The sequence below is a fragment of the Talpa europaea genome (assembly GCF_964194135.1).
Source record: "Talpa europaea genome assembly, chromosome: 5".
Taxonomy (NCBI): Eukaryota; Metazoa; Chordata; class Mammalia; order Eulipotyphla; family Talpidae; genus Talpa; species Talpa europaea.
In genome coordinates, this window is record NC_140071.1 from 129,579,613 (window position 1) to 129,598,580 (window position 18,968).

The following is an 18,968-nucleotide window of genomic DNA, read 5'->3' on the forward strand; positions in this document are numbered from 1 at the left end:
AACTACAGATATTACTTTTCTAGGCATTCCTAAAAACCACTCGAAGACTCTAGTCACAGTCTTAAAATACATATCCACCAACTTAAAACTTAACCTTCTCTTTTACAAAGACTTCCAAATACACATCTAAGAGAGAATGCAGTCTAAAGTCATAGTCAGAATCATGCAATTGAGCATGCTCATTAAAAAATGGATGAGAGAAATTTAGACAACTACCAAAGCAAATAAATATTCAACTATCTCACACTGCAATCTGGGATATGCTTACCTTCGCTAAGGTCACAGGCTCTGGATCAGTGGGTAGGGAGCTAGTGCACAGAAACCTATTATTATTCATTATAGTAGAGAGTAGCACTATCATTAAAATTCTGCCACAAAATATTTGTTACATGTAAAATAATGATACTAGAATTCTATATTCTTAAAATATACCAAACAGAAACCAAAGATAAACATAAGTAAGTTTAAAAGATAAGGAATTTTTTTTTTAAGATTTATTTATTTGCAGAACTGGGGTATAGGCCAGAGGTGTGGGGGCAGGGGTGAGAGGATTCACCAGAGACAGAATGGGGAGCAGAAAAAGCAGATCGACTGAAATACACTACTGGGAGGAGCAATGGGCAAGACAGGAGAGGTTAGCTGTGCCATATGTGTGTCAGCAACCTGGCCTGGATAGAAATCTTGCTGTGGCAGTGATTGCGCTAAGACTCAACCCCTGGGCCATCAGTGAGGATCCTAAAAGATAGGGAACTTCTTGAGCCTCCTCACTTTAATTACTCACCCCTTCCTCCTTTTCTCCTTTTCCCAGCCACCTCTATTCCCTTCTAAAGAATTCAAGAAAAGTTCAATTGTTTTAGAAGAATTTTCATTGAAATTCTTCATAGGATATGAATTCTACAAAGGATTTGAAAATGGTTAGTGGCATACCTGTGAATCAGTGCCATCCAGCAGCAGAGAACTGTTCTGTCAACAAATTTCTTGCCTATCTTAAATTCACTTTTTATTAAACTAAGAAAACCTTTTCAATCCATACACCAACTCAATTACACATGAAGAAAGTAAGTGCTGACATTAATTGGAGAGCTGTAATAAGGTAGACTCTCAATCACCAACTCTTACACATAGCAGTAGTGCTTTTTAAACAAAATATGTTCTGAACGGAAATTTACTTTGAATATTTTACTTTTTGAAATGCCAGTAAAATGTTTTCACTTTTCTGAAAGCACAGTCTAATACAACAGCTTTTAAGAAAACTTTTTACTTGATCATACTACCTATTTGCAACTACCGTTCAATTTCCCTCCATTTTCCTCTCTATGCCTTAAAGAAGTTTCCCCAGTGTTTTACTTCATATGTATTCACTCTCTCAAGTCATTTTTTTTTAATTGTGGTAAATAAAACACATAAAATTCATCACATTATCCATTTGTAAGTGTGTAGTTTGGTGGTACAAAGTACATTAACATTGTTCTACAAGGATCACCACCCTCCATCTCCAGAACTCTCTTCAACTTGCAAAACTTGAAATATTTTACCTAATGAACAAGAACTCCCTACTGTCTTTCCCCTAGCCCATGGCAACCACAATTTTACATTTCTGTTTCTATGATCCTTACTACACTAGATACCTCATCTAAGTGCAATCTTACAGTATTTGTTTTTTGTGTTTGGTTTGTTTCACCTAGCTCAAGGTCTTCAAGGTCCATTCATGTTGTAATTGCCTTCCTTTTTAACACTGAAAAATATTCCCTTGTATATACCTGCTGTATTTATCCATTTATCTATTAATGAACATTGGTGTTACTTCTATGTATTTTGTAAAATTTATTTTGTGTTTGACCAATTCCTTATACCAAAGTTTAAACTGACTGTGAACGTTAATGACTTTCTTCTTGCCAAATCTTACGGCTTTTTCCCAGTCATCGTATTTCTCCGTATCAGAACTACTAACCATCATCTCTTCTCTCTCTACTTCAGAGACAGACAAAAAGAAGAAATGACTTACAAACATAGCATTCATGTAACATAAGAAAATAAAACAGGAAGGATATCAATGAGCCAGGGAAATAAAATGAAACTAAGCATGTACAAAATATACTGAGATCCTTAATAAGAGCTATGAAAAGAAGACAAAGAAGATAACAGGACTCAGACAGAGGATGAGCACAAAACATCTCCTCAGAAGCACGTCTATTCCAATTACTATAGAAACCTTAAAGGAACATTCTTCACAAAGGCACTTGGCATATGCTTTACAACATGATCAATTATGCCTACAACCCATCTACCAGTTCTGAAACTCCTCTTTCTAGACTTTCAAGTCATTGTACCTTCCTAGTTCACCTCCCATGTCTCTGACAACCATCACTTATTTCATTAGCTAACCTTCTGCATCTGCCTTGTCAGCAGTATTCCCCAAGTGGCTATTATTCTTATTCAATAGAACTCTCATTCATATGATTTTAACTGTTAGACCTTTTTGTGAGTGAAACACAATTCTGTATTGTTAATTTTTAGAACACAGCCCTTACGCAGCTATAAGTTCTTAGTGATAATCACCTATTTTGTACTTTTTTTTTTTTTAAGCTGACATGGTAAGGAAAAAACTGATTCATTTTCTTCAATAACATTTGCTGTCAGACTGAGCCAGACTCCTACTTTCAAACTAATAACTTAATTAAGCAGTTGATTTTCTTAATGCTATGATTCAACGTATTTTAGTGGTCCCCTATTTCAACATCCTGGAAGAATTCATACTGATACAAAGAATAAGAGAAACAGAAAATTGACCAAATGTTAAAAAATGCCTAGTGAGGATCTTTTTTTTTTTTTTTTAAATATCCTTTTTTTTTTTAAGATTTATTTATTTGTTTATACAAGCACTGGGTACAGTCAGAAGCACAGGAGGGTGAGAGAATTCACCAGAGCCAGAGCAGGGAGCAGAGCAGGCAGAAGGATCGAAGTACACTGCTGAGGGGAGCAGCAGGCAGCAGAAGAGGTCTGCGCGCCATGTGGGACCCTCCTCCGGTGGCCAGGGAGCAGCTGGGAATAGAACCAGCACAGCAAAGGCTGCAGGCAGCTTCGCAACCCAGCGCTCAACCGCTGCGCCACCGGGGAGGCCCCATGAGGATCTTTTTTGAAGAACATCTAAGCCAGTTGAGAAAGTCAAAATAAGCTTCCTTAAAGTGAAAAGATTTTTAAGTATGAGATATATTATGTGCTTTATCCTATTTTTTAATCATTCACTCCCTCACACATGCTTATATAAGAATATACATCTATCTTCCAAAATTAAAGAAATGTTTAGAATTTTTAGAAATAAGCCATGTTTGCATTCAAATTGAAAAGGGTCTCTCTTTGAAATATTTTCATTTTACCGGTAATTTGGATTATTTCTGTTATAGTTGCTCCTAAATTGCTTAGTAATATCCAATGGCAGGGAAGTAAAGACCCAAATTAGCTTAAGACTTATTTGAAAAGAAAAAAGATTTTTGCTAAACTGACCATCTTTAAAAAGGAGATTACTATGATCAACAAAAAATGTCCCTTATTTTAAAAAGAAGGAATAAACATTTTTCCACCCCAAGGAGAACATAGTAAATCTCCTGCAATAACAGATATTTAACATTCAGAAGTAACCATAATCTCTCCTACCCACACTCTTCCCAAACCTAGGATTAGTAAAGCAAACTTGAACACACATCCACCTGGAATTGATTCCCAACTGTTGAGGAAATGGAGGAAAGAAAGAAGAGTAATATGTTCAAGAAAGCCTACAGTTCTCTAGATAGTCCATCACAGTGAAAAGTGGACAGCCCTCATTTTTACCTTCTGCAGAAGGTTCTGTTACTGTACTCCAAACTTGAGGTATCCCTTGAGTCTGTGAACATAGCAGAGGAGAAATGTAGAATAATTCAGGTATATAGAAAACCATAAGGCCCATTTAAAAAAAAAAAATTTTGACTAGTAGTTCCTTCAACTATAAGAAAAGTCTAATCATGCGATGATGGAAAATTTGTTATGTGAGGGGAAAAAAACAACTCACAACATACCTATCTGTGTTTCCACTGAAGAGAAACTCAAATTTTCTATAGTCCAAAGTACAGAGAAATATGATAAGCAGTTGGTCTCTGTATCCTATTCTGATAAGTGGTCTCTATTTCAGAATAAAACCAAGAAACATCTATAAAAGGAAGACAGAGCTGTCTTAAAGTCAAGCATCTTCCACAGATTAAAAAAGTATAAGTTAATTCTAACAAATCCGTATGGGGGATGACCCTAAATTTCCAAAAGTCAAGTATGCTAAAGTAAACAAGTAAGAAGGTTAATAATAAAAGTGAAACAGAAAAGACGACAATAAAAACTAAAAATTAAGCCCTGATGCACAGATCTGAGAGAAGGGGAACAGAGAGACTAAAATGCTAACATAGGTTGATGGTTAAGAAAGATTATCAGCACTTAATTGTGAATGGTCTGAAGTCATGCAGATAAACGTGTAATGAAAACCACTTGATTATAAACGAATAAAGGAAGCACTTTATCAAAGGACAAAAACCAATTCTGATTAGTAGAGAACAGTGTTTTGCAAATCGTGAAGTAGTATTTGTGCTACTCTTCTAGCAAAATACATGTTAATTAAGCACACTTAAATGCTGACTGAAAGAGTAAATAAGTAATATGTTCATGTCAGCTATTCACCTATTCTCTATATACCAGAAATCCTGACCACAAAAGATTTTTGTTAGATGCAAATAAATGACAATTGTCATTCTGAAACTAGACTACTTCTAGAACAGGACTTTGAATAAACCACTTTCTATGGACAATGAAAATTCATTATCTTTACAGGTGGCTAGCAAGTATTATATTAAGTTGGAGAGTGTTGAAAACCTGAGTTAATAAAACAGCACAAGCATCTGAAGCATATCGAGTATTGAGGTCTTTTTTAAATGTATATTAATATATTAATTTGTATATTAATTACAAATATTCTTCAAGTTATTAATCCACAAAGTGTTTCACAGGGAAGGGGTAACAAGAAACGAAAGGTAAATGTCCTTTAAAGCATCTCCTCCAGCCTTACTTAACCATTGCAGGCAGACTAGCACTCACAGTGCCTACTATAAATGACAGAGCACACCCTCTAATTACCTGTTTGGGGTTATTTTTTTCTATAATAAATTTTATTTTTATATTCCCCATACAATTGCAACCCCCTTATTTTGACCCCAATCCCACCCATCCCCCGCCCCCTACCCCCCATAAAGTGTCTCTGGTTCATGGTTTTTTGTTGATTTTGATTTTCACTTTCTTATAGTTATTCATTTTCCTGGTTCCTTATTTAAGTTTTCTAGATTCCTGCTATGAGTGAGACCATCCGGTATTTTTCTTTTTCTTTCTGGTTTATTTCGCTGAGCATGATCCCTTCCAGCACCATCCATGTTGCTGCAAATTGCATGTGTTTATCTTTTTTGAATGCTGAGTAATATTCCATGGTGTATATGTACCACATATCTTCTTGATCCAGTCATCTATTTTTGGGCATTTGGGTTGTTTCCAAAGAGACCTTTCTACACTAACAGATTTAGACAGGTAGAGACAGAAAACAAATTATTTACCTGTATATCTTAAGTGTGTAGGGCAAAGCTTTGCTCATAATAAGTATTTGCTAAAATATGTCTAATGTATAAATCAGTCAAATAAACCTAGTCAAGTTCAATGGGTCAAAATCACAATGGAAAAAAAGGAGAAAGTTGCTTCAAGTCTTCCTTTAAAATATTTTTCAAGATTCATGATTTTTCATTCTTCCCACTCAAATCCACATTGGATTTAAGTCAAAGTTAGTCTTTCTGCCAGTGATGAATTCATCTTCCTATAACTCTTACTACATTGTAAGATTTCCTAGAACAAGAACCTCCTAATGCTGCAATGATGATTAAAATACTAAAATATGCTACCACCCGCCAGAAACACAGTATATCTTGCTAACCAGTAATTTCTACAATAGGATCCTTCTTTGCTACTGAGACAGACACAGATCAAGCTCCCTTAACATAAAGATGCAGACAACCACCATCACTCGGAAAGGGCTGGGATCTCATTTGCCAAGCCTGGAGCAGTTCATCAGCCATTTAAATACAAAGGCTCACGTGTTTGGCCTCATTCTCTGAGACCCTACTTTCCACTGTTCCCCTAACTCAGATGCCTCTTTCAACAATATCAGTCTCCAATGTCCCCACATGTGTCATGTTCACATTGATATCACAAATATAGCTGTCACAAGGGATAGTCATTGATCACTTGCTATGTGGTGGGCTGTATGGTAAGCACTTTACATACAGAGTCATTTCATCCTCAACAACCTTATGTGGTAGATGACTCTTAAGCCCATTTAACAGATGAAACCAAGACAGAAAGGCTAAGTGGTACTGTCAACAGCAAAAGGTATTCTGAGTTACTCTTCTGCGAATGCACTCATCCTATTACATTTTTTTTCATCCTAGTCTCATTTTAACTAACAGCACACACCTAAAGAAGCTGGCAGATTTTTTTAATCTTTAGAGATTCACTTACAGTTTTATAACCAGAAGAAAATCCTTATGAATATTAAGAAACTGTATTAAGGACATAACTGTCCTTACTTTTGGAAATTTAACATCCATGGTCAGAAATTCTTTTCCTTTACATTTCCTTTTATGTAACATTTACAGTTTTGGTGTCCTAAGTAGAAGAAAAATACTCTTGGTCATTCTAGCTAGGCTTTATATAACCTTGAAAACTACCAGTACTAAATCCACAGATCCCTATCAGTCAATTTCATTATGTTTCTTCAAATTTTTAACCCCACCCCTGTGAGATCAGGATCAATTTCTGTGTAACAATATTTTGCTTGGGCAGTCACCTTCAGAGAATTACACACTACTATTCTGATTACCTTCATATATCCATTCACTTTATTAATATAATGAGACAAAATCATAAAACTCTAATAATGGTTAAGCACTTTAATTTATTCAGCATCATTACAACGATAAATCAACATTTAATAAGTGCCTGCCAGGTGTTGCCATGAATTATGCCAGGCACCTTTTACTGTTATTCATTTCTATCTCACAAGAACTGCATTTTACGAATGAATTTTTAAATTTGCCCAATGTCTTAATGTTCACAAACAGTAGGACCAGGATTTAACTTTGCATATATCTTGAAGGCTCACACACCTCTACTTCTAAGAAATTTTCAGGAAACAAACAAACTCCTGGTCATTCCTTAGCACCTATAACAAACACCATCTTCATGTTTAATTCTACAAAATAGTTAATTACTCCTTCCAGTGCACTATCTCTATATCCTAAATTTATTTCTATTATTGTAAATATCACTCACATATTGTAATGATTTGTTTACTTCATCCTTCCTACTCAACCATTTGCTCCTAATAAACCAGAGAAATGTTAAATTCATCTTTAATACCCAGAATCCAGTGCAATGTCTGCTTAGCATATAATAGATACAACCCGTTCTTCTGCATGTGTTCCTGTAACATAAACTAGCTTATGCGCCTCTGAATAGGGATCATGTCAATGACGCAAAAGTCTCAACATTTCACCTATGAGTTTTCCTCACATTGCCATCAAGTAACAACAAATGGATACAAAGTACACAGAATGCCAAAACTGCGAGCTATGAAAATGCCAGCTGCTACTCTTTTCCTCTTAAGTTCTATTTAGCCATAGCTTGTCTTAGAAACTGTTGCTCAGTTTTCATCTCATGTACTTTTCGCCTGTCTTTATAATTTTGCAATCTCAACCCTACTTAAAATCTATTATCTTTAGTTATATCTTTAAAGTGAAGTCGCACATCCACTATACCATTTGTTGATTAAGGATTTAACTTGTCTTTTGCCTGTGCTAGCATTTTTATTAATACTCTTAGTCTGGGTCTCCCAGGTAGCGCAAGGCGTTAAGATGCAACCTATGAAGCTATCCACAGCTGCTGCAACACGAGTTTGATCCGCAGGCCGGGAACCACCAACATGGTGCAGCAGACCTCTCCTGACTCACCCGCTGCTCCCCTCAGCAGTGTATTTCAGTCAATGTGCCTGTTCTGTTCCCTACTCTGTCTCCAGTTAATCCTCTCACCCCTCACACCTTTGGCCTGTACAGCAGTTCTTGTATACACAAATAAATCTTTTAAAAAAATACTGTTAGCAGTCTGGTTACAAAGTTCTATAGGTTTTAAGTAGTGTGCCTCAACCCATTTCCCCAATAAACTTAATTCATAATTTTGCAAAATATAGATTTTTTTTAGGAATACTTGTATTTCATTATCACAGAAATACCTATACTCAAAGTATTTGATGAACTGAATTACTGAGTATGCAATGTTTAGTGAACATTAAACATTTGGCAAATTTTTACTGAAAATCAAAGTTACAAAAAGGCATTGTTCTAGGCACTGGGTATAACATAATGGGCCAAGTATGACTGTGTATGTTTGTGTATGCTTGTGTGAAAGTGTATGAGTACAAGTGTATAAATATGTATTCACATTCAACTAAACAACCTAGAATTACGTGTTATTGCTGGAAGTACTTTCTAATCTCTATATTAATAATTTCCAACCTCTTCACAAGAATCATTTTTTTGTTCCCCAAGATAACTCTTAAACAGACACAAAGAATACCACATTTTAAAAAAAGTTGAATCCTGTGTATTTAGCATGTTCTGTCCATGAGAAACCTCTAGGAAACCTGGCGTGTGCCAACCTGTGATTTCTAAAAACCAATGATCTAGCAAGAATGCTCCCTCTTTACATGATCCCTTTAGTGAAGGAAAAAAAAAGTGACATGTGCTGAGGTCACTATAAAGCTTTTCAAAGAGGCTTATTTCACTCTATTCTTCTCTTTCCCCTCCCTTGCAGCTGCTTTAGTAGCGGTTCTAAGTTTCCTGATCTCAAGCTCTGATCCATTAAAAAGGTTATGTAAGAGGTTTGGGTTTGGAGAAAATGAGAGGAAAGGAGACAATTAGGCCAAGTCTTTTAAGACTTAGGGGGAAATCTCACAATCCTAGAGGTAAAATTTTAGAGGCTGGAAATTAAGGTGACAATCTAGGAGAAGGTATTTTAAAAGGACTTAAGCTGAAAAAAACATTCTCATAGATCACAAAAGATCTCACCACACTCACTAGGGTGAGAAATCACTTGGGTGGGAAATCAAAATTTCCCACTAGGGTAGGAAATCAAAAGGGGACAGAATCCCTTCATATTTGGGACACTTTAAGAAGAAGATAGGCAAAGATCCCCTGCTATCTGAAGTTTACATGCTCAGGCACAGAGTAACAAGAGAAGGAAGACAAACATAATGAGTAAGTCTATTATATAATCTATCTTAGAAGGGGATACATGATACAAGGAAAAATGAAAGCGTGAAGCTGAGTAAGAGGGATGGGGCGTGCCAAAAAGCAAGAGTAAAGGCGGAGGGGGGGATGAGGGGAAGGAAGGGGTGGAGAATGTGGTCTACAGTTTTAAATAGAGTGGTCAGGGAGGAACTCACTGAGAGACAAGCCCTTGATAAAGACTTTAATAAAGGATGTAAGGGAGTTCTCCATGAGGACATCTGTACTCCTGCAGTTATGGAACAGCACGACATCCAGCTGGGATGGAACAGTGACAGAGAGATGAACAGGGCGGAATAGGGCAAGGAAGAGGCCAGATCAGGCAGAGGATGACAAGGAGCCATGGCAGGTTACTGAGGAGATCTGGTTTATATTTACATTTTAAATAGATTATTCTGCTAAATGAAGAACAGACTACAGCAAAGTATAAATATACATAGGGATTACCCAGACAAGGGATGGGGGCTGAATGAGGTAGGAGCACAACATGTGATGGAAGAGGGGAAAGAGTGTCAAATCTTTTTTTCCCTCATTCAATCATAGCCAAATGGGCTCCATTCAACTTATCACAAATCCAAATTCTAAAATGAACCACTAGCAACAGACTGTTTTTTTTAAAGAGTTATTTATTTATGTATATAAGAACTGGGGTTTAAGCCAGAGGTGCTGGGGTGAGAGGATTCACCAGAGACAGAGTGGGAAGCAGAACGGGGGAATCTACTGAAACACAGTGCCGAGGGGAGTAGCGGGCGAGACAGGAGAGGTCTGCTGCGCCATGTGGGTCAGCTCCCTGACTAGGGATAGAACTCAGACCGCAGCAGTCATAACGTGATAGCGCTGAGACTTAACCCCTAGGCCACCAGGGAAGCCTCTAGCAACAGACTCTTTATTACAGTTCCAATTCCTTAAGCAAAATCTACATATTACTGAGATATTTCGTATAAAGTCTGTTAACTAAGTTTTCTGCCATTCTAGCAATTTCTCCTGAAAAATCTGTATCCATTTATTTCTATTCCAACCAATAAAAATGGCATGGGGAGGGGTAAAGGGCAGACACAATTTTTGAGTCAACGTATCTAAGTCAGTAGTAGTATTTTTCCTGCCTTCTTTGTCTTCCTCCCAGTATATTTCAACAGATGCCCCTTTCAAAAAGTGAAAACAAAAATGTAATCAAGCAATAATTTTTTTAATTAATTAATTTATTTATACAAGCACTGGGTACAGTCAGAAGTGCGGGAGGGTGAGAGAATTCACCAGAGCCACAGCAGGAAACAGAACAGGCAGAGTGACGAAACACACTGCTGAGAGGAGCAGCAGATGTGGCAGGAGAGGTCTGCACGCCATGTGGGACCCTCGCCGGCAGCCAGGGATTGAACCGGTGCTGCAGAGGCTGAGGGCAGCTTCACAACCCAGCGCTCAACCACTGCGCCACCAGGGGAGGCCCCAAGCAATAAATCTTTTTATATGTTAATAAAAATACTGAGCACTGGTGGGGTGGCTTTCTATAATTTCCCATTCCCAAATGTTAACATTGGCAATTTAATAAATTTATTACTTTTTTGTATTCCTACTTGGTAATCTATTCCAGCCTCTTTTCATTCTATTATTCAAACTCTCAGAGAAATATATATACTTGACATAATCACTTGACTTTGATTAAAAAATATATAAATATTAGGAAAAAAGACATTTTGGTTGACTCTGCGACTCAATAAATATATAAATAAATTAGCATGCAAGCAAGCTTAAGGGACCTTTTTTTCCTTCAAACTAGTAGCTTCCCAGTATTAGGGATCAAGTTCAGGTTTTAGTAATATGCTTCCTGACATAAAACAATTATTGTCCACAAGGCAGCTGGAGGATTTAAGGGTAGAAAAAGGAAGAAAATATAAATATACAACCTTATCATGAAATATTAGAAGACTTCATAAAGAGCTAACTTAAGGAAAAGCTAAAAGTTCCCTGTCCTCTAAAGACTTTAGAACTGTTCTCCATAACTAAAGCACACACTTTGGGATCCATGATTTTTTGATAAACCTTTCACAATAAAATGGAACAGCTGAAATAATGCTCTACAACTTCAAACTATTTTCTTTCAAAACAGAAAACGTAACATTATTTGCTGAAACATAAATATCCTCACAAAAATGTAACTTTTAACAAAACCATATGCAATTAGTGAGTTAACAATGGCTAAGCAAAGCAGAGGGCCTCAGATCATTAGGACAGTCTTACCTTCTGATGTTTTCCATTGTTTCCAAAGGTCTTCAACAGTTATGTGCTTATCTTCTCTATGCAGATGGCTGTGTTTATTAGTAGCATCTTTATATTTCATATCTTCTCTAATAAACTATAAAAGAGATAACACTAAATTATACATACTTAAATTAACTATCTAAGTCTCCTTTTATAAAGAGAAAAAAATAAAATTTGAAATCCAGTTTGTGGTGATTTTCAGATAACTGGTACATTTTTGGTATTTTATACTCACATTATTCTTACATGTTTATAAATGCAGTTGATGAAATGTCTTCTACTAAACATACGAAGATACCAGCAATAAAAGTACTTATTTAATGCTCATTATTTACTTGATACTATTCTATACTACACAATAAATGTCTATATGCTTATGTAAGCACATGCGCGCGCACACACACATTTAAATTATAGTTATATGTGGAAAGTATTATGTATCCCCATTTTATAGATGAGAAAACCAAGGCCCAGTAATTTTCCCAAAGCTGAAAAAATAATGAACAACAGAGCTCAGACTCCAACCTAAGCAGTTTGGTTAGGCTCAACAGAATAATACACAGCCTCAATAGTATATGTTTTTACTGAAGTTTAGTAACAGGACTGTTTCAAAACACAACAAATACATCAATAACTGCATTATATTTCTATATTTTCCTATATTTAAAGCTATTACTTATGACTGAAAGACCACATTCTGCTTTTGAGTAGAGTTGTTCTCTACTGAGACTGAAAAAGAAAATTTTAATACCTATATAATGTTGAGCCAATCACTTATCTCCTCTGAGTCTCAATGACCTTGGGTACAAGGTTTTATGATCAATAACATCAGTCAACATATGATCAGCGGACTGGTGTCAGCAAATTGATACCAAGCTGCAATATGGATGAGAACAGAAAGCAGTCCTTTAGAAATCTCCATCACAATTAGACAATGTTCTCAAAGCATCTGACTCAAGCATGGGATAAATATATTTATTGTGCAGGTCCTATCAACAAAGATTTGGACATGAAAAAAATCTAGTCCTTCACCACTGAGAATTTGAAAATCACTAATCCAGAAGGTCTATAGTCTACTGTTCTAAATAGCATTTTACTTTTTTTTCTAAATGCCCCTTTTTAAGTTATTTTTATTTTTTTCCCTTGTATTTTATTTTATTTTTTATAATAAATTTTATTTTTATATTCCCCATACAATTGCAACCCCCTTATTTTGACCCCAATCCCTCCTCTCCCGCCCCCTACCCCCATAGAGTGTCTCTGGTTCATAGTTTTTTGTTGATTTTGATTTTCACTTTCTTGTAGTTATTCATTTTCCTGGTCCCTTATTTAAGTTTTCTAGATTCCTGCTGTGAGTTAGACCATCCGGTATTTTTAAAGGGATTCATTGCCCCAGCTCCTCCTGTCTGTCCCTATTTCTACCCATCCCTCCTGCTCTTCCTGGCTGATACCTTCAGAATCTAGTAGAGACAGCTGGAAAAATCACTGCTAGAGAGATGTTCAGAAACTGTGCCTATCTTGGAAGAGGTCCAACAGCTAAAAAGAAATTCTAGACATAATAATGGACAGAGCAGGAATAAAGCCTGCCTTAGAAATGGTCTATCAGTTGGAACAAATAGCAACTCTTCATTTAAGTAATACATAAAGAAAACTAACAATCCATCAATGGCCTAAGAAATTCTACTTACCATATGAATACAAAAAAACCAAAAGTAGGGTTCTTCAGGGTCAATATATTATAAAAAATACTAATTTTCATAAATAGACTAACTTTGGCATTATAGCTACTAAACAATTTAAGGAAGTCCAGAATGAGTGTACAGGTATCTGCCAACAAATTTGCTAAATAAGTAAGATATCAGTAAAGGCAAGTAAAAAAAAACTTATAAAGGTATTTACAGCTAGTATAAAAGAACTATCTAATTCCAAAGAAAGTGAGGTGAAAATTAAAAAAAAATATTTTATTTCCCTGGAAGTACCATTTAAAATTAATACGTACTTCTGTTTTAATACATTACCCCAATATAACACCATTCATATTAACCCATAGATAAATAAAAGTTTACTCTAGTATCTCATAAATCTTCAACAGTTTGATCAGAAAACAATAGAATACACTATAATAAGAATTACTTAATATTAAAACTAAGTTGGAAAATAGCTGATTCAAAATATACTAAAATTATCAGCTTCCATTAAGCCTAATATCCTACAGAAGAACAAGCCATTCTGAGGTAGGCTATTACAGTTACTGAAAATGCAACAACAAATAGTTCTTATTGACTGAAATCCATGAAGTAAGAAGTCTGAAAACAGAAACTGAAATTCTATGAAGCAAATCTGCAAATAATGTACAGGCAAATAAGGCAGACTTCCTTGATAAACACATCCAATTGTTAGCCAACTCTACAATAAGAAAGCCTGAATTGACAATACAAATAAAGGAGTGCTCAGTAAATAAATGACTGCTGAATGCTTCTTTTATAAGATAAAAAAAATTCAGATGATTCTTTTTAATAATAAATTCTTCTAATAACATTTAAAAAATCCAGTTTTAAAAAATTAGCCTTAACATCACTTTCTTATATATTTTACATTATATATTTTATTTTGCATTGTACTATTTTTTGTTTTTATGTTTGTATTTGTATTTGCATTTTATATTTGTGCTCTAATTTTTATTAGATACTGCTTTAATGAAATCTGAAACATGTTATTAGGACATAAATTTTGGGGCTCTAGCCGGCGCATATCTCTTTCCCTAAAAACAAACTACCAAAATTAGTGTAGATCCCTGAATGTGTCCGGTCACCCCCTCCTCTATCTATGACTGCCACAGCTATGTGATCAAAAAACAGACCTTGATACAGAAGAAAACAATCCAGAATCTGACTACTATTATTTCTCACCAAAAAGTATAATGCAGAACATGAAAAGTTGAGTCACTTGGCCACGTCTCTGGATTTTTAAGGTGATAAAGATACTAGTGTTAAAAGTACTATTTTATGGGAAGTCAAGATGGCCGGGCAGTAAGAATAGAGGATGCCAATACACAGAGCGAGAATAGAATGAAGAACAGAGGTGAGCACAGAGAAAGGAAGAAGTGGTACCAGGAAGTACCTAGGTGCTTGGTTACTTTCCAGTGTCAGTTCCATAGGAGGCCTGAACTACACAATTACTGTTCTGATTGTCACACTAACAATGACAAATCTTGTGTTTCCCATTTTATTTTTAAATACACAATTTTAAGACATCAATACTGAAGAAAAGTGATTTATCTTAACAGCTAATTGTTCAGACTCTAGAGTCTGACGAATTAAAGTGAAAACTTGACTGTAGTACTGTGAGATATCTGCAGTACTTATCTTTGGCTTCACTTTTCTGCTCTAGACAATGAATAAAATAAAAAATTACATGTGATCATGAAAACTATTTTAAAATGTATACATAGTACACAGAAGTGTTAGATAATGTAACTATTTTGATGATTTTTATAATCAATGTTGTTATTGCTGTTGAAGTATAAAGAGTGAATAAATGATTTTCACACTGACTATACTGATGGGGTTCAAACACATTTTAGTGAATCAGATATTTATATAAAGCTAAAACTGCCCAATATTCTTAGAGTACCATTTTAGAAATTATGAAACAAAATACATAAAATCTCTCTAGCCTTCCTGCCCCACCTAAGGAGGAATTAAGAAACAAAAACTGAGAAACACTTCTGAAGTTCACAGTCTGGGGAGGGCGGGGGGTCAGACTCACTAAAAACTGAGACCTCGTCATAGGATTACAAAAGGCTTTTACCCCATACATCATATCCAGTTATCAAGAAAAAATTTATAAAGAACTCCATAATAGCAAAAAAAAAAAAAAATTTTGCAGAAATAAAGTATCAGAATCAACCATAGAAGGGATGTCAGAATTATAAGACCAGGAATTTAAAACAACTGTGACTGATAAAGTAGACAGTATATAAGAATATGCGGGCAATGTAAACAGAGATGGAAATCCTAAGAAAAAACTAGAGAAAAATGCTAGTGATCAAAAACACTAATTGAAATGAAGACTGTCTTTGATGAAGTTATTCACAGACTGGACATGGCTGAGGAAAATATCTGAGCCAAAGGATATATCAGAAGAAACCCACAAACCTAGAAAATAGCAAAGAGAACAAAGACTGAGGGAATAAACCCATATATAGAATGGGAATACCAGGAGGAGAAAAAAAGAAAGATATGAAACAGTAATGACTGAGGATTTTTAGGGCATATTCTGTATGATATGTCCAAATTATACAATGTACAACAATGAGTCCTAAAATAAACTACTGACTTGGGTGATTATGACATGTCAATGTCAGCTCATCCTTGGCACAAGAGAAAAAAAATTACTCACCACCCTGGTGAGTAATGCTGATAATGAGACTATGAATGTGTGTGTGTGTCTGGGGGGTGGGGTGAGTGGGGTGTATGGGAAATCTGTTTCTCTCTCTCAATGTTGTTGTTAACATAAAACTGCTCTAAAAAAATTAATTCTAAAAACAAATTTTATGGACAACGTGCACTTAAAGGTTTAAGAAAAGAAAGAATAATGGAGAAATCAAAGGAGAAATAAGTCAGAAACAGAAAAAAAAAAAAAAACACCAAGTTCTTTTCAGTTCCCCCTCACAACACCATACTCCAGTCAGAATGAATTATTTGCTATTGTAAAAATTAGTATCCTACATTCTTGCTCTAGTTCTTGCCCCACTCTAGTCCTTCATCTTGAGGTATCCTATTATCTATATATGTAAACACCATATCTATTTCCAGAGGTCTACCTCAAGGACTTCTATCCCCCCTTTCTACAAGCTTTCCTTGATACTCCCAAAACAGATGTGCACTCCTTCTTCTGAAATACAACAGAACTTCCACAATTTATGTGTATTAATAGTATATAATTTTTCATAATAAGCTTTACATTAAACATATATGACATTATATACCCTAGTAGATGGTAAGCTTAAGGTCTATCTTCATTTCTTCATTCTGCCCTATTTATTAAGAAATATACATGTATTTATATATATATATATATGAACTTGAACACATTAAATGTGGTTTGGTTTTGAATCAGTGGTCAACAATGCCCTTCATCAGAAGTCTAGGCATGTTTCCCAACTGTTTTACAAACTTTCAGGATCAAGGTAAACTTTCAGTTTGGAGAGGTTTTCTTCATCAGTTGAGTTTAATAGTCCTGTAGTTTCAATCCTCTGAACCAAATAACATGGTAAGGAGCTCAGAGAGGAGTAGTAAAAAGCAAGGTCATGAGAAATATCAAGGCCAGGATAGAAAGCCTAAATGAAATACAGGATTAATTAACAATGGAAAGAGTAATCATTAGGGTGACGTAAGGTGAATTCTCCAGCTAAGCTTAAGATAACACTGAAGACAGAAGTATGTTTATGGATCAAGCAGGTATGAGGTCCTAGTGCAAGAGCTGCTATCAGTATCCGGAGCTTTCTGACTAAAACTGAGATCATTAATACAAACACAGTTCAAGAACATATACAAGGAGGTTCTTTCAACATTTAAGGTTAAAAATTGAATACAGGTTTTATCTTTTAAAAAAACCTGGAACTGTATCTAAACATGTTCTAGAAAGTACATTGGGATAGTTGGCTCAGTCTCAGTTCTTCTTTTACACCTTATGTGACCTAAATAACATAATCCCTCTAAGCCTCAATCCCCTCATCTACAAAATAGGGATATCACCAGTCCTGCCTATCTAAAATACATCACTGTAAATAATGTGAGACAGCATAAATGCTTTATAAACCATGATACAATAATCAGATAACATGGTTGGGTTATCTGAGGATAAGATAATTAACCTTACGACTCCCTGTTATATCACAGTACCCAACCTTAAGAACAAACAGACTTATGGAGCAAAAAAGTCTTCTAAAGACCACATTGTTAACAACTATGGTACTAAATCCTGGGAGAAATTCTGACAAACCAAACACTGGATAGGTCCATAAGAAAATTTAGACTATTACATAAAATTATTCAGATATGAAAATTTGGTAAAGTCAGGAAACTTACAACTAAAAAAATTTTTAAATCAATAAAAGGGTCAATGAGCTATTTTATGTTAATTAGAATACACTGTGAAGCAATATTATCTCTGGAGAATAAAATGACAAAAAAAGATCACCTGACTCTAAGAAAAAGGAACAGAAAAATGCCTGACTCTCTTGTCAAGTTAATAGAAAAACAGCTATACAACATAAAGGAATTAAGGCGATTAAACTGAGGTAGATCCAAGATTTTGTAATAGCACAAATTTTTACTCAATGTTGATATCACTATTTAGATAAAAAACAACTTAGTAAAGGAGCAAGACACGGATAAAGGTAAGTTCAGTAAAAAGCAGACTATGATAAGGTAAGGTAATCACACGGCCCCATCCACCTCGGACAGTTCTCACTTTCACCTGTTTTCCTCGTATAAGAGTCAATAGCACCCTCTTTCACTCTCAATAGCATCCCAGTTTGGATGATGAATTATATGGTCACCCCATCTATAGTAACAGCAACACAGGCAGATAAAGTTAATATCACAGCTAATGCTATAACCTTATTTAATGTATTTGTGAAATGGGAATAGGTTCTTACCCACCCGAACTCACAGATCTTCCAGAAGATGAGACAATATGTGAAGTGAGCTAAACTCCAAAAAAAATGCATTACATAAATGCAATGCCATGCTGTGATCCTCAAAATGCCCAGGAAAGGAGGGGTAGGCGAGGCTCAGGACTGGCAGTACAGTCAGGCTAGACTGAGGAGGTACAGATGCAGGTCCTGATTCACACTCCTACGCCTCTGCCCCCTTCCAGTCTGTAACCGTATTTAACATGAAACTCTTAACAGTAAATTAAAAATTAATGAAACAGGGATGGGAACAATTTTTTTATGAAAACATGTAATTACCATGTGGTCTAAGGAAAGCAGAAATAATTTGGAGGAAGGGGCTAAAAGAATTAGTAGTTAAAACAGGGTTTGTTGTTAACTCTTAGAAAGAGGCAAAGGTACTGGCAGTTAAATGTTTCAAGACCAAAAATGATTTCAGATGTTTTCGCTCTTTACAGACAGATTTCACACTACACTTATTACCAGTTTATAAACTGATTGTATTTAAGAGTGTTTGCCACTTGAAAAACATTTTCCTTTAAAACTATTATGGTATTCAGCACAAAAGACGATTTAATACATATGTAACTGAACTAAATAGCAGCAATCGTGTTTCTCAATATTATGTGTCAAAGGAA

At 35.4% G+C, this 18,968-nt stretch overlaps 1 protein-coding gene across 1 annotated transcript in view; it reads right to left on the reverse strand.

Annotated features, from left to right (window-relative positions):
* STIM2 (stromal interaction molecule 2) overlaps nucleotides 1-18,968 on the reverse strand; it is a gene marked incomplete at its 3' end in the record, with an annotated part of 63,201 nt that overhangs the window by 39,710 nt on the left and 4,523 nt on the right. The window contains exon 2 of the mRNA XM_084233767.1: nucleotides 11,631-11,745. Within this exon, the coding sequence (XP_084089893.1) occupies nucleotides 11,631-11,745 (115 nt within the window). The remainder of the gene's footprint in view (nucleotides 1-11,630; nucleotides 11,746-18,968) is intronic.